Consider the following 22,580-nt stretch of genomic DNA (forward strand, 5'->3'; position numbering starts at 1 on the left):
ATGTACAGTATGTAGTAGAATAAAATCACTTATATTTACAGTAGTGGAACAGAGTAACAAAGCTAATGGGTTTAAGAAGGTACTGCTAAATCTAATATAATTATCAGTCCATATAGAGAATTATAGTCAACTTGGAGATTAGATTAGTTTGTTAAAGATGAACTTCAGAATGAGACATGCAAATGTTTTTGATAATGTTACAGAACACTGTGCTAATGTTAATGTTAAAAGTATTTATTAACATTTTACTACTTAACGTTCCCATATTGGAGCACTGTAAAATTTGAAGGTAAAATAATATATGCTTTATTTTATAAAACTTTTATCACATGTAGAAGGGCTAAGAAACTTGAAAATCAGTTTTAGTTAAATTTAGTTAACTTAAAGATAATTTTTTGTTTTAATTTTTGTATTACTTACCATATAAAATTAAATGTTAAAACTTATCTGAATAAAACATTTGTATGTTATTTTTTCTAGTGAAAAACATTCATAAGGAATTATTTGATGCCTTTAGTACCAAAAAAAAAATTTAGTTGCAACATTTGAAATAGATACTCCCATATGGGAACATATATGCAACTTCAATAGCAAAAAATGTAATTTCTTTTGAGACTGAAAAAAGTATCCTGAGTTAATAACATATCTTTTCTGAAAGTAATGTAAAAAAATTCTGCTTCCTTCTTAGATCATTCAGCATTTATGATTATGTGGAACTGGATCTATGTTTAGTGTTTACTCATTCTATTCTTCAATAAAGACTTGTGATAACTTTAGCATTTTTGGTATATTCAAACCTAGCCAGTTAGTATAACATTTTATGGTTTCAGTCTTATGACCAAAAGAATATCAGAAGAAGAGTTTATGATGCTTTAAATGTTCTGATGGCCATGAACATTATTTCTAAAGAAAAGAAGGAGATCAAATGGCAAGGGTTACCTACTAACTCAGCTCAGGAATGCCAAAACTTAGAGGTAATTATTCATAACACAGAAGAAAGTTTATTAGATAATTTTATAGCTCTAATTGGTTTATTTTGGAAAATAGTTTTCATATGACAAGTCAAAGTATAGATAGCCCTTTTGTATCACAAACCTGAAGTAAAGTTCTTCTTAGTGAATTACTTGTATGTATTATAACTTAGAAGTGACATATCAAACTTCTGTATCAGTTAACCTAGAAATAAAAATTCTGTTTAACAACTCGTTTGTGCAATAACTTAAGTAAAGTTCTGTGTAATACTTTCTGTTGTAGCACAGAAGTAAAATTCTATGTAACAACAAGGCATTTGTATTGTAACCTACAAGAGAAAGTTTTGTTTAACAACCTACCTCTTAGTTTTATATCTTGGAAGTGCATTATGTTTAGCAACTGCTGTAAGTTACCTAGAAGTAATTCTCACTAATCAAAGAATCCAACACAAAAAATTAACAGTGTTTTAATACTGAAATATTATGTTAAAGAAATTAAGGAGAATCAGTTTAGTATTTGTACAATATAACATAAACAAGATTAAACAAGTCAAAGTAACATAATGTAAGGAAGGTGTAGAAAGGATTTAGTAACTTAACAGTTTCCAGTAATCAGTTCCTTCACAAGCCAGAAAAACCCCAATTAAACTGGAAATTGGTAAAGAATAGGAACAGTAAGATTAAATATAAGAGATTAACAGCTTAAAAGAATAACATCAATTCCTGTAATATGTATTTAACAGATATTATTTAATTTCATTTATGCCAGAAATGCAGATGACCAGGTTTTTGTACCAGTAGACTTAATAATTCTGACTATATTGTCAGCTTCTTTTTATGTTTAAGAGGATAATAATGGAACTATTAGTCTTTCTTTTAAACTTTCAATAAGATCATTTTAACAGAAAAAATTACATTTTATTCTTGGCTCAGCACTTAGTAGTGATTTCAATTTGTAAGCTTTCCAAGAAGAAATTTTGGGTGTATCTTAGCTAATTTTAAAAGCCCTCTTCACTCCTTAAAAACTAATAAATAAGAAAAAAGGTAAAAATGCTAAAATGAACGAGATTGAGCCATAGTATGAATCTTACAAAATTGCTCTCAAGTGAATAATGAAATTAATGACATTTTAAATTGTGAAACCCACATATATGATCTGGCTTCTGAGTTGTAGGATACCATCCTCATAATGTATATTCAAAACATTTTGTAAATCATGTTTTTTTTAAATGTTTAATAACGTTTATAGTACGTGAGCAATATAAATGCTCAACTTTATTATGCTATCATTTCCATCATTAAAAAGTTAAAGAAAGTTTGACTTGCTCCTTTAAATGTATAATATAAATAAATAGACTGAAAATGCTAAAGGGTGCATGTGTTAAAAGCTATCCTTAAATTATTGACTTTTGGTCCAGATATTGCGCCATATTGAGTAATATTTTTGCCTCATACAACACTTATTATAAAGAATTGACCAAACAAATTGAGTGAAATAATACATTTTCTATGTAAGATATATAAGCAATTTTAGCACTAAATATGTAGATCAGTTGCAATATTGATTGTATTTTTATTTAAGTTTGTAAATGTGGTTCATTTTATTAGGAACCCATAGCCAACAAAAAATATAGGTTCATGAGCAATTTGATGCATAACTAGTTTAAGTGTGATCTAGTTCAGATAACTAGAGTCTGAAATGATAGTTGTCATTTGGAAAATTACTCAGCAAGTCTTGAAAATGCAGACAAAGTTTCATGGTTTGAATTTTGAGTGGTAAATTTCCATGTGAAAATGCTGATCAAGATGTTTTAGTGCTTAACCCCTTCACTGTGGCAGCTATGTTTCTTCCCCCGTATGGGACGTTTTTTTTTTTATAATGTTGTTATAATGTTGCAGTTTTTGCTACATGGTTTCAAAGTCATTAAAACAAGTTGTTTGTGATTTTGCTGCAGAATTTTGAATTTTTTGGTACACATTTGTATATATTGATATAGGTACACTGTACAGTCATCTAGTATTCAAAATTTTAGTGCTTAAATTGGGGCTTGGCTAATATTCATTACTTTGACATTTCTTGGGTTCAATTACAATTGCCGGAAAAATTTGCTTGCCCTGTCTTTGTTATGGCAAAGCTATTAAGGCTGTCTGCCATTGTTCACTAATTTTGAACTGCTCAACTGGCTGGCAGCACCCACTGCCAACTCTTTGGCTACTTAAATGTTAAATATAGTATTTTTTTATACTGTGTTATGTTTCTAACTTATAATTGCATAACTGTATTATTTAATATTATATAACCAGGCGTGGATTTAGGAGAGGGATTCAGGTGGTCTGCTTTTTTTTTAGAAGCTAATAAAAAATATAGCCATATGTCCTTCTACTACCATATCTTATCAAAAATAAACATTATATGTCAATGTTTTTCTTTAATTGGGCTATTAATTACCATAAACACTTTTTTTGAGGTTTTCTGAAATCAACACAGCTGGAATATTCAGCAATCCACCCAAGGCCTCAGTCACTAACTTATTATTTCTGAGCTAGTACAGCAACAAGAACATCAATTAAATGTTATTGTTGTAAATTTTTATTCTTTGAATTTTTCCAGGCTCTAATAGTGTTGTCTAGGTTTCAGAAATTTGTTTTCATCAGTTAAGTTTGTTTAGGACACCTGAAGCTCTTATAACATAGACTCTTACATAATTTATTTTTCATTGTTTAAAAATGAGAATTCTCTTAGAAAGATGTTTTTCATATTGTTGATGTCTAAAATAAATGAAAACCCAAGTAGTATGACTGTAGACCTAAAAGCTTTTAATTTTAAGATATTGAAATGTTTCTTAATTGTTTTTATTTTCATATTAATCACATTACTAGAAATAAACAAAAGCTTTGAAATTGCTGATCGTAACCTGACTGATCTAATCATTTACAGAATATATATATTAATGGTATTTGATTCACTTATTTAAGCTATTTTAGGACTACATGGTCAAAACTGATTAAACAAAAATGCCTTTATACTGGAAGTCTCTTTTTTTCATGTAAAAAATACTGAAACTTTGATTATAGCATTACACAAAGCTATTATTTAAAAAAGTTAACTGGTATCATACCGTCAGTGTAAAAATGAAATATTACTGCTGCTAGTATGGAGAAGTTAAACATTGTTACTTGTTAACACATTAATACAATTATATCTGAATAGGCTTTCTTGTTTTATTATTATTCATTCCCTAATGGTGTTTAGTTTTTCTAAGATAAAGTTTTATTTAAAAAATAAATTGATGTTATTTTAATTTTAACTTGTTTATATTGTTTGACTTTAAATTTATGCTACTTGAAGAATAACCAAATTTACCAGGTTTTTCACTTTGAATTAGGTACACATATACCTAATAAATAAAGTCACTTATGATTATTCATTTCACCTTGGTTGGTTACAAAACATTTGAGTATAACTGTGTAGTTGTAGGTACAATACTTAAGGCTCCAACATTGTTATAAATAAGCTTATGAACATATAAAACAATGTTGAATTGTCTGGAAAAGTGTATATAGTACTGTTGCAACAAGTGAATAAATGTTTCATTATTTCTAAAGGTTAAAAAATAGTTACATTGGTTGTTTGTATGATATATTTTCATATACAAAGTTTAAAATTTAAAAAAAAATTAATCCTAAATCAGTGTACCTGAAGTCAGAAGACAAGGTTTTTTTTAGGTTTTCAAATTTGTTTGCCACTTTATAAATTTATACCCATTTCTTAATTTTTAAGCATTTCCCTTAGTTTTTGTACAGGCCTTGATTGCCACATTGTTATGGGGCCACATCAAGTGATTTGATCATTTACTAATGAAACAGCTTTGAAAGCAGCTATACAGAAACTGTAATATAGTATTTATTTATGTGTTAAATTATATTTGTTTGAAAGCTACCAAAACATTTTCTTCAAGAGAAGACATCAAATAACTTCTGATAAGTTTGTGCAATTTAGAGATGGTATTGAATGGGTAACAAAGAAAGCTGTTTAACACAGGAACAAATGTATACAATGTTTTTAATAAAGTTAACTTCATCTGCATACAGAAATATATAAACACAAGTATGAAACAAAGAAGTCACATGACTGGAAGTTGGTGCAAGTAAAATGTTTTTGTTAGTTATTTCATTTTCAATATAAAAAATTTGTGCCAAGTTGTTTTTTTAGCAAAACATATGAAGGAAAGGTAATCTGAAAATTAGTGAGCCCATCAATTAATTGATTAGCAAAAAACACTAATCACCCATGTCTAGAAGGAACATGGAATAACAGAAATACTAGTCCTTGTGCATCTACCTGTTGTATTTGTTAAGGAAGGTGGATGGATTCACTAGGTTCTGAGTAGATTACCAGAAGGTGAATGAAGTCACAAAGAACACACTGTCAAGGATTGACTCTATTTTGAATGTTCCATCTGGATTAAAATGGTTTTCAACATTGAATATGAAGATTGGATATTGGCAAGCACATCAAAGAAGCAAGTAGAAAGATGAAAGCCTTCAATGCTGGAAATGGATTGTTGTTATGATTTGGATTATATAAAGCACCTGCTACATTTCAATAATTAATGGAATATGCTTTCTTTGAACCACCCTGGAATGTTGTACTCACGTACTTGGATGACATAATCATACACAGGAAGACCATTGGTAATGCTTATGATGGGTTAAGGAAAGGTCTGAATCAGTTGAGGAAAGAGAAACTTAAATTGAATCCCAAAAGTGTGAGTTGTTCCTCCAACAGGTGAGTTTCCTGGGACACATAGGTAGCAGAGAAGGAATGTCTAGAGACCCATCTAAGATGGAATCTGTTCATAATTGACCAAACCAAAGAACTTGCATGAGGTAAGAGGATTTCTTGAGTTGTGCTCCAGTTGTCATTCTCTGATATAGCTCATCCTCTACATAAATTACTTGAAAAACCAAACAAGTTTTGTTGACTGCTGATTGTGAACAAGTGTTGAACAAACTGAAGAGAGAATTAACCATTATCCTTATATTACCAAACTCAACTCTTGGAAGATCCACTGAGATGCAAATGTCAGTGATATTTCAGTGGTAGCAGTGTTACCACAAGTATAAGATGGAGAAAAAACTCACTTTATTGAACAAAAACATTAAATAATAAAAAATATAGCGTACAACAGTATATAACTTAATCTTATTACATCTTGTATGTCATGCTAATGAAGTAAACTGTTGTATGCCTTTACAAATATTTAGAATATTGTACTAAAATTTCCATATACTTTTGTAATGGAGATTTATCAAATTGCAGACAGCTGTGCTTCAATATGGTAGGAACAAAAGTAGTTTATTATATATACAACAAATTCATAGGCCTAAGACATGAGAGCTATGTTTACAAGCTCAATTGCAAGCATTTAAGCTACAAAGTTATCTATGAACCTAAAGCAAAAGTTTATAATTTTAGTGAATAATTATGGTAGTTATTTTACTGATTAATGGGAAATTATACCGTACTTCTATTCAAAGTATAAAATGTTTAACAAACTTTACACTAGACTAAGTTGCTTAATAGTTTTCTGGTTGATTTTTGTAGTAGCTTTAATTATTATTACTTTTTTGTCAGACCATATAGAAGTATTTTTTTAAACATTGTGTAATAACCACTCCTGTGTCGTGTGCACATGATTGGCACATCATCAGCATTAATACACACATACAGCACATTTAATTTTTGAAGCTCCCATGATTTACTAGTGAAGGTTTTTTGTTCATGCGTTAATCATCCTGAAGAATAATATTTTTTTATTTTTGAGAAAATTTTCTAATTAGCATGGAGTTATCTGATTTTATAACAACTTAAAACTGCAACTGGGTGAGTTAAAATTGTTTGTAGAATATTTTTATGTATAATTTATGCAAAATCTTGCATTAAGTTAACAACTGAAAATAAGTAACTGAAACGTGTAGCATGTGTTTCATTTTCATTTTTCAGATAGAAAAAAAGAAAAGACTAGAAAGGATAAAAATGAAAAAACAACAGCTACAAGACCTTTTATTACAGGTAAATTAAAAATGAGTCATGTTATAAAAAGTTTTGAATAAAAAAAGAAATAAAATAAAACCATCAAAGAAAATTTTTAAATGTAGAAATTATAACAAGATTGAGCCTCTTTGTTAAAACCTCTTTATATACTTTATTTTGAGAAAGTGATCACCATTGAAAGCAAAACGTTGTGCTTAATGCCATGTTGTAGTACAGTGTTTCTCAACCACCTATCTGCAGACTGGCACCAGGCTATCACATCCACCTTGCCTGTCCATGGGATTTCACACAAACAAGCAAAAAACAAAAACTGACAAAATATTTGTATGAGACTTGTAATAAATTTTCATTGGATTTACATTTTAATGGTCTGAGACAGTTTAGAGAGGCAGCAAACCAGTTCTTGATATTGAAAAGGTTAAGAAATGCTGCTCTAGTACACAATCAAATAACTTCTTGTGGTACAATTACAAGTAGAGCTACTGTTCTTTCAAATGATAAGAACTGTCACTAATAGATTTATCCCTTTTGGTGATTTGATTATGTTTAATTTAAATATTTTTAGCAAATTTCTTTCAAAAACTTGGTGAAACGAAATAAAGAGTTGGAAAAAAAACAGAACGTTCCTGCACCAAACACCACCATCCAGTTGCCTTTTATAGTTATTAATACACATAGAAGCACTGTGATTGACTGCAGTATATCCAGTGATAAGTGAGTACTGACTTTTCAGTTTTAACTACTTACTACTTGTTTTCATTGTTTGTCATACTTCTAAGTCTCATACGATTACTTGTAGATCAGGTTCAGATGTATACATTCTGTGTTAAAACAAAATTAATATGATTTGTTCAAAAAAAAGTTGATAATACTCCATCATCAAATTTTTCTTTAAAAAGTTTTTTTTGCAATATGATGTCAGTGTAGAACTAAAAATATCTTACTGTAGAGGTGCTACAGTAAAAAGTCATTACATGTTTTTGAAGTTGTTAAATTAATGTTTTTGTTTGTTTTTTCAGGACGGAGTATCTGTTCAATTTTGACAACACTTTTGAGATCCATGATGATATAGAAGTTTTAAAGAGAATGAAATTAGCTTACAATCTAGATAAGGGTGCATGTTCACTTGAAGACCTGAATGAAGCACGGCAGTTGGTACCAAAAGCTTTGGAGTCTTATGTTGTCCGTGAGTTTCTCTTTAGTTTTACTGGAACCAAATGAAAAATAAACTTTTTCTATAGTAATGACTAAAAGGAAGTATAATGTGTACACTTATGTAAACAAAGCTAAATCAATAAAAAGTATGGTTTAATATTGGTGGTATACAAAAATAAAAGTTAAGAGGACTTTTTTTGTAATTAAAAAAAATTTACAGACAAAAACTTCTGAGAAAAACAGAAACAAAATACAAAAATTGTGTAGCTTGAAAATCTTTAAGAAGTAAATAATGTTTTTATTTCACAGAGGAAAGCCACTCTGTCAGTGGATGTAGTACTGTTTTAAGTTTTTTATTTTCTTTATTTTGAATTTTTCTTCCAATTAAAGTACTGAAAATTTGTCTTAACTTAGTTTGATTTATTACTGGATATTTTGTCCATGACAGATATATATGGGTTGAGTCTTTGAATTTATATTACTTATAAAAAAATGTTCTTGAATAAATACAAGAACTTTATACTAGAGTATGAAAATATTTACAATATGTCATTGTTCTTTGTCTAAAATACTTATTTAATGAACTTCAGGTAGGTTTTTAGTTTTACTATGTGCAATAAAAAACCTTATATATCATATAAATGAGTTAAAACCTATAAGAAAAAAGTAGGTTTGATTGCTGTTATTGTTAAAGTTTTTATATTTATGATAATTAATTTTCTCCATATATCAAGCCACTAGAATGCTATTGACTGAAATTTAATCAAATGTATGTATCAATTTTCTTTGAAAGGAATTGGAAATTTTTTCATTATTATACCCTAGTTGTAATTCACATTTTGCTAAACCTTTTCTTAATTGTTGCAATTTTTGTAATTCCACAAAGTGTATTAAAGTTAATTATCCAGCTTCCTAAGTGTTTTTTTTTATTTGAATCTTACCCTTTGCATCAAGTATAAATACATATATGTCTTATGGAAAGATGGTAAGTGTAATATTAACAAATGATTAATTGTTTGGGGTAAATAACCTCTAAACAAAAGAATGGGAAGATGTTAAGTGTAATATTAACAAATTATTAATTGTTTGGGGGTTATTAACCTCTAAACAAAAGAATGGGAAGATGTTAAGTGTAATATTAACAAATTATTAATTGTTTGGGGTAAATAACCTCTAAACAAAAGAATGGGAAGACGATAAGTGTAATATTAACAAATGATTAATTGTTTGGGGGTAATTAACCTCTAAACAAAAGAATGGGAAGATGTTAAGTGTAATATTAACAAATTATTAATTGTTTGGGGTAAATAACCTCTAAACAAAAGAATGGGAAGACGATAAGTGTAATATTAACAAATGATTAATTGTTTGGGGTAATTAACCTCTAAACAAAAGAATGGGAAGATGTTAAGTGTAATATTAACAAATGATTAATTGTTTGGGGTAATTAACCTCTAAACAAAAGAATGGGAAGATGTTAAGTGTAATATTAACAAATTATTAATTGTTTGGGGTAAATAACCTCTAAACAAAAGAATGGGAAGATGTTAAGTGTAATATTAACAAATTATTAATTGTTTGGGGTAATTAACCTCTAAAAAAAAGAATGGGAAGATGTTAAGTGTAATATTAACAAATTATTAACTGTTTGGGGTAATTAACCTCTAAACAATCAGGATCTGAAACTGCTTAACACCATGTTAAATGGAATTTTATTTAAAACTTGATAGCATTTCCAATTTTAAAACAAAAATGTTTAAATATTGTGAAGTATTGAACCATTGAAAGGATGTAAAATTGAAGAAAAAAGTGATGTAAAACTCTGTTGTTGTTATGATTTTATTTTATTATTTCCAGAAATGTATCGAGGTAATGAAGATTTACTAGCTGGTATGGAACTGGAAGATGGGCTTCATGCTGGGCAAGGAGGGTAAGGGGAATTTATAACTTTCAGATGTGATAAGTAGTGACTGTTTTATGTCAGCTTGTATTAGCACCTATGTTGTTCATTTGCAGACTGAATCTAACAGATCGTCAACTTCGTGTTTTGTGGCATAAACATTGTCATTGAAAAAAACGTGAAAAACAAATTATATTGTTTGACATTAATTTTATCACTCGTACTAACGTCAAGGTATATTTTATTGAGAATGGTAGGTGGGCAGAGATTGATCATAGGGTGGTTTCCAGTTTATATCCTTAAATATATATATTTTTTACAGGTATTTTATTATACCTATGCCTTTGGGTAGGAATTTAATTTGACATAAGTAATCCTTATTGGACAGCATGGTATTTCTATTACTTCTTACTCAGAAAAATACATTTATAAATAGATTTAGAAAATAAACATTTTTGTCTAGAAAGAGATTATCAGAAGAGCTCATCTTTCAAGATTTCTTCAACAACATTGTTATTAGTTTGACAATTGAGACCTAATTCTAACAATCATGTTTAGTGAAATATACAACTGTACTAATTCTACATTATTTGACATCTTAGCCTGACACTTTATCTCATAAAATTCTGGCTAAGAAAATAATCTAGGAGTAGATTCTCAAAAGAGCTCATTGCCTTTCGAGGTTTCTTCAACATTCTTTAAAGAAAAGTCAGACTTGATTTTCTGTTAGAGAAAATCTTCCAAGATATTTCCATGTATGTATAAAGTCAAAATGTGGTATTTCTTTCTTTCTGTGACACTTTCTCTCAGGGAAATGTATACTTCCAGCTAAGATACGTTAATGTTAAAATCAGGATTACCACCCATTTTCTTATTAATCTTAAAGATATAACTAAACACCTTATTTCAGAATTTCAGCATTATATTTTCCAATAATATTTTTCACTTGTGAAGAGTTAAAGTCTATTTTATCCACCAGTCAGAAGCTCTGAATGCAAGTATTGTATACAATTTTTTATTTCATCTTGCAATTTAGTTTTCCAACCATAAATAAATTCAGATAAAAGATTAAAAACAAACGTACAACATTAATTGTTGCATAATAAAATTACCTTTAACCCTCATCAGCACATCTGGGGTCCACACAGACTCCCAACAAATTTCTCGGTTGTATATCTTTTTACATAATCATTACAAATATGACACTATTGTTTTCGAAACGGGTAGATGGAGTACGTAGCTATAATCTAATATTTATCTGGGGTCCATGCAGACCCTATGCTATTATTGACCATCACTATACATGCAGTCCCCCATATAGCATATGAAACAAATTTCTAAACGTTTATTTCACTATATAGGCTACTGTAGAAGATAATCCATCAAAGTAGTACAGTATCATCTTGTATGTTTGCTTATAACATCACTGTGGTAAGTATGTATGCACATCTCATTCCTCAACAACTGTTCTCTGTGATGATTGCTTACAATGCCCTATTTCATAGAAACCTTGTTTGATAATTGTTGTAAATAACCCGATTACTGGATTTTCAATCTATAGCCTACTATAAAGGTACATTTGTGTTGGGGTCTGGTCAGATCCAAGGTGACCTACAATGTACACTTTCAGTTTTCTGTAAGTTGAATTTTGCAGTATTGTGGTAATCTCATCATATGTTGGTGGATAATGACTTGAATATAGGAGTATAATAGAACTTCAGCATTTTTTTGATACTCTGTTTGTGTAAAGAATGGTTTAATACTACTTATTTGTATACTGATGAGCAATGTAATTTTGTATTTCTTGATTTGTCAACATATTCCTCTAGAATACATATATTTTTATGTTGTTCACATTGCATGCTAACCCTAATAAAAGTTTTAATGCCATTGATTTTTGGAATTTCAATCCAGAGCTTACTATAATGATAATTTTGTGCTGGGGTCTGGTTGGACCCCAGGTGTTCCACAACGTAACTTTCGAAAGGTGTGTTGATGAGGGATAATCAAAACAGGGCACAGCCCAAAAAATTCAGCCATGCTTTACACCACCATCATCAGGAGTGAGAGTTAAAATCAGAGAAAAACCTACATTTTACACCCTTAACACCATCTCAACCTGAACATAATTACACCAACCCTTCCCAAAAAGCTTACAAAACAGATTTCCAGTATTTCATTTCTTCCTCACATACAACAAAATCTTTACTCAAAATAATATTTTTTTTCTCAATTCCTACCAATTCTGTAATATTTAGTTCCACCTTAAACTTCATTTGATTCAAGACTGGAAACAAGATAAATTGATGAATCCAAGTATTAAAAATATTATTTTGCATAAAGACTTTGGTTAAGGACAGGGAAAGATAAAATACTGGAAATATGCTTTGTAAAGCTTTGGGGGGGGGGCTGATGTAATTATGTTTCAGGTCAAGATGCCACTGAGGGTGTAATGTAGTTTGTGTAAACTGAAGGTTATTTAGGTATACAAGTTAGTATCTGAATTTAACTATTACTATTACTTCTGATGGTGGGGAGGGATCCAGACATTTTGTTACCACCACATTGTTAGTAGGGCAACTTGTGAGGGGTGCATTCCTGTTACATCATTTTAGTGACATAGTATTTTTTGTTATGAATACTGATTTTGTGACAGGTAGTTTTTTAAATATAAAATTGATTGGTGACAATAATAAAATATGATAATAGGTTATAAATTGTACAGTCATTTGGGAACTACTCAAAAATTACATAATGCTATGGGAGTGAAGAGGGTGTCTAACCCTGTATTATGATATGTTACAGATGGTAGGGGTGTCATGAACAGTGTAACGTAAAACAGTGAAAACGATTTAGTTCTACAAAAACATTTATTGTAATTTAACATACTTTAGTTTGAATTCAAAGCACATTTAATAACCTGAACATTTGCAAATGTAAAACATGTATCATCTTTGTATAATAACTTGTTCAGTCACATTGTACATATATACTGAGGTATGTACTTGACTACCAAAAGTTGGTGAATCTAGTAACAAAATTCACAAATTACAAAAACATATAAAAAACTTTTCATAATAATAAAACAGTAACTTGGATGCTGTAATGAAATGTTTTTTGTAACAAAAAAGTCCATGTCACATGAAATGTCTTAGACTCGATGGGGTGCAGTGCTCCATCGAAACATGTAGTGCTTTTAGGGTTGTACCCCATTTTGAATAAAGTTAATTTTATTGTGTAACAATTCAATATTCTATGTTTGTTTTTAATCTTTTATAGGGAACATTTCTAAATAACATTTCTTGAGTAACAGGAGTCAAAAGTTTGTTTTTTTATATAAGAGCTTAAACTAATTTCACCGTACTCCACAGTATATCATCTTTATATCCAAAGTCAACAAATTTTTTATATTGTCAATTTGGAGCAGTGGGTAATATTCCCATATAAAACCAACTGCATACAGATGTAAGCAACTCCCTTCCTGACCACAGTCAGCTTTGACTGGAAAGTTAGTCTAATCAAAATTTGGATTAACTGTACACTGAATAATACTTCATAATAACTTACTATCTAATATATTAAAACTGACTGTGAACAAGGTGATCTTTGGATTAAACTGAGCAGTGGTGTGACAGTGGGGAATCCCCTCATTATTTACTAGGTAAATGGTAACACTAGCTTTAGAGTAGAAACATTTTGTGATCAAAAAGTACTGAATTTGTACATTCTTGTGGACTGTATGTCATCCTGACTAAAAGCTATGTTGTTGATTTAGAAATAATGTCTGTAAAACACGTAAGTACAATAGGCAACAAGAAAAATACATTATTAATAACATGTTGAACATGTGTTAGACCTACATTTCACTTGAATTTAAATGACACACGCATATTAGTTTCATCAGGTTTATTATGTGCAGCTTATGACTGACTTTGTGTTGTACATATACATATATTCATTGTACTTTGTGGGTTTGTATTACTTTTGATTATAGTAAATAATATAGCAGTCTTTCTTAAATATTTCATATTGAACCAAGTAATATACAATGTATGCAGAATTGTGGACATTTCCAAACAGAAAGATTTTATTCAAATTTATATGTATTGTGTTTGATGTTTGCTTTTTTTATGTGTCAGTCTGCAGTAACTGTTTAACTACATATTTTATGCTCATACACAGTTCAATATATTTTATGAAATTTCAAAGCTTTGTGGATGTTTTAGAGCTAAAACAGAGAATTATGTATTACATAATGAAAATCTGTCTTCAGTTTTGTGTCTTTTCTATGAGAACTGTATAATCCAAAGAGTCAGAAAAAAAACACCACAATTTGTATTTACAACATACCTTAATATAATTAGAGGTATCATGTCTTCTACAAAATTAAATTAGACCTTTTACGTAAATGGTGTTAAACAACATGAAAACCCAGCTTACTCCTCCTAGGCTGTTGGAAAGATTTTTTTATCTGAGAAAAAAATAAAATAGGTGCAGATATCAACAACAGTAAGTTTTTAACATTCAAGATGAGTACTGCAAAAAATATGTTATTCTTAGCTTTACATTTTTAATGCAGCCTAAAACATACTGTAGGATAAATTAGGTTAGGCATAACATGAGTATATTAGCATCCACATACTTTATATTTGGAAGGTTATATTAATATTGATTCAATTTCCTTGCGAAACTTAGGACACTAAATTTCTTTCATTGGTCCACAGAATTTATTAAGTTATTGATAAACCTATATTTATCCTTGTTGAGACATGTTTTATTATTAAAACCAAAAAAAAAGATTTGCGGCAATACAATGTAATGACATAATTTTCATGATATGAAAATATTTTATAGCTTTTATAAGTGCTACAGTTTTATTTTGGTTGCTTTAAAAAAGTATTTCTTTTGTTATTGCACTAAATATTTTAGTTTTGCTGTGTGAATGATATTTTAAAAAATCACAAATTTTATTTTGCATCAAGTGAGACATCCAACTCTTACGATCGAGCTGACATGGAGGTTGCCATGGCAATGGCAAGAGCACAAGGCCTTTCTAGGCAATCCAGCATTGGATCTCCTTTGGATTTTCCATCTCGTCCAGCAACTAGTACACCCTCTGAAGACTACTCCGGTAGTGATTCTGAGCCTTCCAGTCCAGGAGACAAAAAATGACCACTTCCCACACAACACAACTTTTACCAAAGTGCCCTACTATCCCTAGCTAGCATCAGAACTTTAAATAACTTCATAAAGAAGAAGTCTTAGCTTCTTGGGGTATCAACTAAAGTGGTATTAAGAAAAAAAATTAAATATACTTGGTACCAATATGCTTAGTTCAACACCTGGTTTCATGCCATACTTATTGCATGGCACATACCAGACCTATGTTTGAGTTAGTGAAATACACATTTCAGAAAGTGGGATACATATTAATTGTGCTGCAATATCATCAGAAAACACTGAAACAAATTAACATGTCTCTCACTGCCCTACAGACATTGATAACTTTGTTGAAAGTATCTTTTAGGGTTTCTGTTTTATAAGTAGGTTATCAGATTTTAGAGGATTTAAGAAACTCGTATTATCAGTGGATATCCAAACATGTTCATGTTTCAAAGCTTTAACTTTTGTATATTAGTTGCATATAAAGGTAACAATAATTAGTTGTAATATACAGTTAAACATACAAAGTGTTGTGTTGTGCAAGACTAATTTCTGAGGATGGGTTTCGTTCAGCATATTATGGGTTTTAATGCAACATTTTTTAAAATTCTAGTTGGCATTTTTAGGTATTTATTAACTGATACTTGGGGCAATTAGACAAAGTTTGTTTTTGTATCAGCTACTATAATAGATTATGAGTAAGAATGTGAGCAGTTGTTTCTTTTTTAAGGTGTTATACCTAGACTTGAGTTGTAGCTCATTTAAATTTTGCTTGACATTCAATGCAGTTTTTTGTTAATAGTTATTCAGAATGTAGGTCATGATGTTTATTGTTATTTTGGTAAATGTAAGCTGTGTTACAGTGTTTCTGATTCTTTTGTTGTGCTGGATACAAATCAATTTTCTCTAGAAAATAAAAATAAAATTATGTTCAACCTGCTCATGTAACATTTGCTTTAATATTTATAAAGCAGTGGACTATTATTGTGGAATTTTTTATTACAATTTTGGTGTGTAGAATAATTTTATTTGATATTTTAACTAATTTTTTTTTCATTAAAGAGTGTAAAGTGATTTACCAATTCTAGAATCTTAACAAGACAAGATTTTCAACATCCAAGTCGTTGCCCTTGATTGAAATATGACAATTTTTTTGTTAAAACTAGTCACTAAAGAAAGAATAATCATATTTCTTAACAGCAGAGATCATAATGAAATACCTTTAACATCTATTTTGTCGTGCATGTTAGAATTATGTACTTAATAAATAATGTTATTCTTTAGTAATAACAGTATTTATAAGTCACCTAATATTACTTGTTTATTTAGAAGGGGCACTTGATTTAATTAACATATATTTAATTTAATTTAATACTGCCTGCTTGCATAAATATTCCTGGAAACTGAATGAATTAAAAGACCCCACAAATCTATGATGATATTTATTTTTGTTCCTTCTCGAATAACATTCTTATTAATAATCATACTTCTCATTTTGAGGGATATATATGGATTGATATAATATTTTCAACAGTACTTTCCAGTGTTTAGGAATTACTGCATAGGCATGTTTCAGTGGCAAGTCACCATGATCAAGTTTCTGTGTCACAGTGATATTATGGTGTTCAAGTCTTAAGGATCAGAGCCAAGAACATTTGCTAAATGTGTTAGAATGATTAGATTTTAATGGTATGATGTATATAATTATAACTACTCAAAACTAAGTGTGTGTGTGTATATGGTACGTATCAGATTTTTTATGTAGTAATGAAATCCAAAATATTGTGACATGAATGTAAGATTGTTAAGATTTTGTGTACATCTAATAGCCAACTTCAATGATCAGATTCACTTATATAACTCTTTTTTTCATTTAACAACAATATTGGTACTAGTTAATTACAATGTACTAATTATCACCTGGACCTGTATGCTGCTGATTAGTTTTTCACAGCTAACTTAATTGCTGCTATAGGCAAAGATGGAGAGAAAAATTTAGCGAACTGGATTATGATATTTATATATATAATATATATACGTATATACACACACACACATATAATTTGCAGTTTTGATCAAACTATTGAAGGAAATACCTTAGTAAATTTAATATGTGCCATGTACAAAAGATAAAAGCAAAGATTGAAATAAGATTGTTTGGTATAATAAAAATGTCTGTGAATAACCATTTAAACAGGGAATTGTAGTATAAATGTAATTTGTTCAGTAGATCTCTTTATAGTGCAAAGCTTTTTTCACATTATATTTTGAATGAACACTGGAATATGATTTCACATTAAATCTACAGAATAATTTTGATTATAAAATACCATCTACAACCAAACTTTTTATGTGCATTAGGCTTAAAAAATTACAACAGCTTGCAACTGCAGTTCTACATGCTTTGTTTCAGTTTCATTAAAGCACAGTAGTTTTTATGTCAGTAACTTTTCATAAAACAGGTTTCTTCAGTGTTGGAAATTTAGTAAAACTACCCAGAAATGCTGAGTTTAAAGAGTAGTGCTGGAAATGAGCCTTATCACACTAATCAACTATTCATTGAAAATGAACCCCTTGCTCAGTTGAGCCTTTATATGTTACATTGAAGTGGTAAAACTTAGATATCTTCCAAACTTGAAGAATTCATCAACTTTATATGTTTAGATATTACATATATCTTTAAAGGTGCATTACATTTCGCTTCATTAGCATCTAAAATTGTTAATGATTTTGTTAAATCACATACTGCTATTCACACTCAAACTATTCAGATTCAGTGAAGGGGCTGAACAATGGCATAGGTAGTGATGGTTTTAGCTTCTATTACATATCCCCATAAAATTGGAATAATGCAAAGATAATATTTGAAAATTAAATTTTTGTTAATGAAAGAAAATAAATAATTTCACTGAAACGAGTAAGCTTTAATATTGCTTGTTTTAGGGCTTTAAAGGTTTTGTATCAACGAACCTGATTGAATATGTGTGTTCTTTATTTCACTTTCATTTTATATATTTGAGCTTGTGTGCTCAGTTTGATTAACTTAAACACAACAGAAAAAATATTTGTATCACTTTTTTAATTTTGCTCCATGTTGTGTGAATGTGGTTCACTTAAAATTAGACCATTAAATAACAGCCTATACACTGTTCATTTGCCTGCACCTTTTACACCTAAGCTAGTGATAGTCATATGCTATATATTTCAAAGCTTTAACACTAAGTCATTTACACCTATTCAGCTTAGTTTTAAATGGGCATTTTACTTTTAAATGATTTCATTAAAAAACCAACCAATTGGAATTTTCATGTGGTAGTTTATGGGTTAAAATCTGATGTTCTTTAAAAAAATTTGTGATTTTTTAGACTTAATTCAATTTGCCAAATGCCTACCATTATCCTTTAACTGTGAAACATAGGTGGAAAAGTGAAGAACAGTTAACAGAATCCTTCTGACTATTGTAGTGTTCATTTTAAAAATGAAAACAGAGAAGGGTGTTCTGTGTGTTACTGCCCTTTAAGGATGAAATATATCAAAAACTCCTAATTATTCTTATGGCATTATAAAGAAAAAGTTCAACACATACTGATACTTACAAAGAACTTTTTTTAAACTATGAACCTATGTTTAAGTATTATTATTGATAATGGTACAGTGTTTCTGTATTATATGTGGAACAAAAGAAATTAACTTCAGTGTACTAACTAATATCTTTTGAAAATTGTTTTACTGTACTTGATACTTAAGTTTTATTGGAACTGTTTATAGCTTATGGAAGTTGCTCCTGACAAAATTCTGGAACAGTAAATTTAGCAAAAGAATAAAGTTAAAAAGACTTATTTGCCACTAGTGCTAGTAATTTTAGATATAGCCCTTCTTCTGTAAAATATTTATTTGCTCTGATTGTCACTATTTACAGGGGCCTTTGAATAAAGACTTTCAAATTGAATTAAAATAGTTCTGAAGTATTTTAACTATGCTGTTTCATTAAGAGAACAAGAATTATATATATTGTAATATGGGCATACAAATTCAGTATGTTGTATAGGCCATGTCATTTTTTTTTTTTTATTGAAGTAGAGAAGTATTAACCTGATATTTCAGTATGTTTATCTCCAACAATATATTTTATTATTAATAATCAAAACCACACTTACAATCAAATCCAGAATTATCAACTGTATTGATTTCTCTCTACAATTTTTCTGTATTCCTATTAAAAACAGTAGGCAGGCAGTAGCTTATTATATGTAGTTTAACTAACTTTATTTATTTCAATAGTTAATTTTAAAATCTTTATTAATGAACATCCTTTTAAAGTAATCTTAATTATTGTAATGTGTCCAAGTGTACTTCTGGTAGTAATTGCTAGTTGTAAAAAAAATTATACTTGTCACCTTTTTATACATTCAGTATTATGGATGAATACTTATTTGATTTTATGTTTTACTGTTATTACTTGAATTTATATGTCTATTTTGTATTTTTAACACTATAAGGAACCCACCAAAATCTGTATTGATTTTCAGTGATGCATTATGTGACAAGTTAATAAACTGGAAGTAAATTCATATGCTTTTCTTCTTCAAGATAGTGTAATATAAAGCATGGCTTATTTGTTCTAGCAAATTTTTATACCAAAACCTGTAGAAGGCTTTAAAAACTTTTCTCAGGTTTAAGGCACCACTAGAAGTTTTATTTTTTCTTGCATGCAATAAGACTTCTAACAAATGAAAAGGACCAAATGCTACCACAGTTATGTGGAAACATCTGTGATGACCAGCCTTACCGAAAATACATTTTGGTATCTGTGAAGAACAGTAACAATAACTGTACTCATATGAACTGTGATGCACATAAATGATGTATGTTTGCATGGTGGTTGTGAAAACAATCTGTGAATCTTATTTTTTAAAAACTTACTGGTCCATGCTAGTTTTGTACAGAATTGATTTTAAATGTCTATTTTCCTTGTGTAGGTGAAGTAAAGAACATATTCAAACAGCAAGCTGTGTTGAAAACTAATATTAATACATGACTGCATCAGACCTACCTACTATGTTGATAATTGTGGTATAGGTATGGATCTCTGATATGTTGTTTTATATAAATATATACATTACAATCTCATTAAATCATACTTATTATTCCTTGTCCATTTCAAATGATCAGTCTGTTAACCACATTTAATTGTTATTAATGATTCTGTACAGACCTTTAGTAATATTCTGTACATTGGATGAGTACAGGCATTGTATTCTCATTTAATGTTTGTTGCTCCATGTATACGTGTAATAGATCAAACAAGGGTAGTGAAATATTAAAATAATTTGTAATGGTAAATGGCTTTATTTGTCTTGATTTTGATTGTTTGTCATTTTATTGTAGGGTGGAACATTAAAAACTTTTCATGTTGACCCTTCATACAGAATGAATTCAGTGTTACCATATTCTGTGTCATTTACTGAATTTTTTTTACTTAAAGAATTATAATGTTTGTAATTATTTACCTCCTCTTAGAACAGGACAGAGAATGGCTGTAGACTGGTAAATATTTAACACAATATAATAAATATTTTTATTACATTTTTAAACAGCTACAACTTGCAATGATCTGAGTATACAGGCATAGTTAGCATGTCACGTCTTTTATTTAGATTTTGGTGCTTACGATATTACATGTAAGTTAGAAAAAAAGGCCCAGCATTTGCAGCTACAGATTCACAAAGAGTTTTAGGTTTGGTGCTAATAATAAAAAGTTTATTTTCACTGATACTTCTAGAATGGAAAACTTATAGCAGTGTTTGACAGCCCCCTTTCATCCCCAAAGGGGTATTCCTGTAATGGTATTGAATGCTATATCTTGTAGATAGCAGCACGATAACCCGAAGAATTCTACAGAGCCCAGCAACACTAGTGGGTTTCCAGGGCTAAAATGGAATACCCAATGGAAATGTTTTATATGTCATAATGTGAATTAGTCACAACTAACATGGTGAAGAACCTCAGTTATTATGGGGGTCAACATAGTCTAGTGGTTAGGGTGAATCTTAGGGTTCATTGTTTGTGTCTAGATGCCTAAGAAAAATGTGCTCTGCACTTTGGTGTTATCGGTGCATTATAACGGTAATGGTTAAATCTCACTAGTCAATAAATCTAAGAGGCAGTATTCATTATTGTTGACTAACTACTCTTCCTCTAGTGTTAACAGTTCAAGATTAAGAACAGTTAGTGCAGAAATCCATAGTAGCTTTGCACAGATTTTGGAAACAAAGTCAATATGTATGAGTGTATAGCAAAAAAGGTATATGACACCACAATGTAAGACTATTTAACAGAATCATTGCAGAATTTACATGTATTCCATTTGTAAAATAGTGGTCCGCAGAATGTTAAAGATAAATAATACCACTCGTTTCAAACCTGATGAACAGTTGCTCAAAACATCATCAAATATAAAATAAGTTTTTCTAACATTCTCTGCTTATAACTATGAACTTTTATCAAGGATTTACAGAGAAGATATCAGAATAATCATTCTGATGTACGAGTCTAAGTTTTGAGGAGCTGCATGCTAGAAACTATGTAAGCACATTGCTAGGCATTTACAAGGACATTGAAAGTTAACTAAAAGATAAGTGAGACATTATAAATATAAAAGTATACCAAGGGATGCTTCATCCATTTCAAAATTAGTGGAAGTCCTAAGAAACTACTTTTAATTGGAGTTAAATATTTGAAGAAACCATAAATGATTGGTTCCCAAGACACATTCAAGAAATTAACTTTCTTTATTAAGAAAGAAAAACATAAAAAGTTTAGAAAAACTGAAAGACAATCTATGTGTGACATGAAGGGAAGAATACAAATAAAATTGGTAATCTCCACTAAAAACAAACACAGCTCCATGGCGTGCGTTATAAAATATTTTCAATATTGTTTGTATGAAAAAAAAAACTGTCAACTTATTTAGGCTTAATTAAACTGAGTTAACACAGCCTGGAGGTTTGTTGTACTCATTTGAGGAAATGAACAGAAATGGGTGTTTAAAGAGTCATTTATCAAACACTATTACATAAAAATGGAGATTTTTCCAAGTGTTATCCAATACTGCCATTGTAACCAGATAGAGTATGTCACTGTGGTCTTCAAAAAACCATGAAATGTCAATTTATTGGTTTCAACAGTGCCAAAATAATTTTGAAATGAGTCAGAATGATTCAATTGAAAATAAACCAATATGTGGCAGAGAACAAGGAAACCTGCCAAGATCACGTGAACCTCAAATGTGTAGAGTATACTAAAGTAATAAGATGAAACCAAGTGCATTATA

The 22,580-nt window shown here is 29.6% G+C and overlaps 1 protein-coding gene across 4 annotated transcripts in view; it reads left to right on the top strand.

Annotated features, from left to right (window-relative positions):
* The window catches only part of LOC106471564 (transcription factor Dp-1-like), a 61,050-nt gene extending 40,460 nt beyond the window's left edge, over positions 1–20,590 (top strand). For all 4 annotated transcript variants that reach the window (XM_022400178.1, XM_022400179.1, XM_013932168.2 and 1 more), the window contains 6 exons: positions 831–974; positions 6,979–7,047; positions 7,595–7,743; positions 8,049–8,215; positions 10,042–10,114; positions 15,067–20,590. In XM_022400178.1, the coding sequence (XP_022255886.1) occupies positions 831–974; positions 6,979–7,047; positions 7,595–7,743; positions 8,049–8,215; positions 10,042–10,114; positions 15,067–15,256 (792 nt within the window). In that variant the 3' untranslated portion in view covers positions 15,257–20,590. The remainder of the gene's footprint in view (positions 1–830; positions 975–6,978; positions 7,048–7,594; positions 7,744–8,048; positions 8,216–10,041; positions 10,115–15,066) is intronic.
* The last annotated feature ends 1,990 nt before the right edge of the window (positions 20,591–22,580 follow it).

The sequence above is a fragment of the Limulus polyphemus genome, unplaced genomic scaffold, assembly GCF_000517525.1.
Source record: "Limulus polyphemus unplaced genomic scaffold, Limulus_polyphemus-2.1.2 Scaffold4702, whole genome shotgun sequence".
Classification (NCBI taxonomy): Eukaryota; Metazoa; Arthropoda; class Merostomata; order Xiphosura; family Limulidae; genus Limulus; species Limulus polyphemus.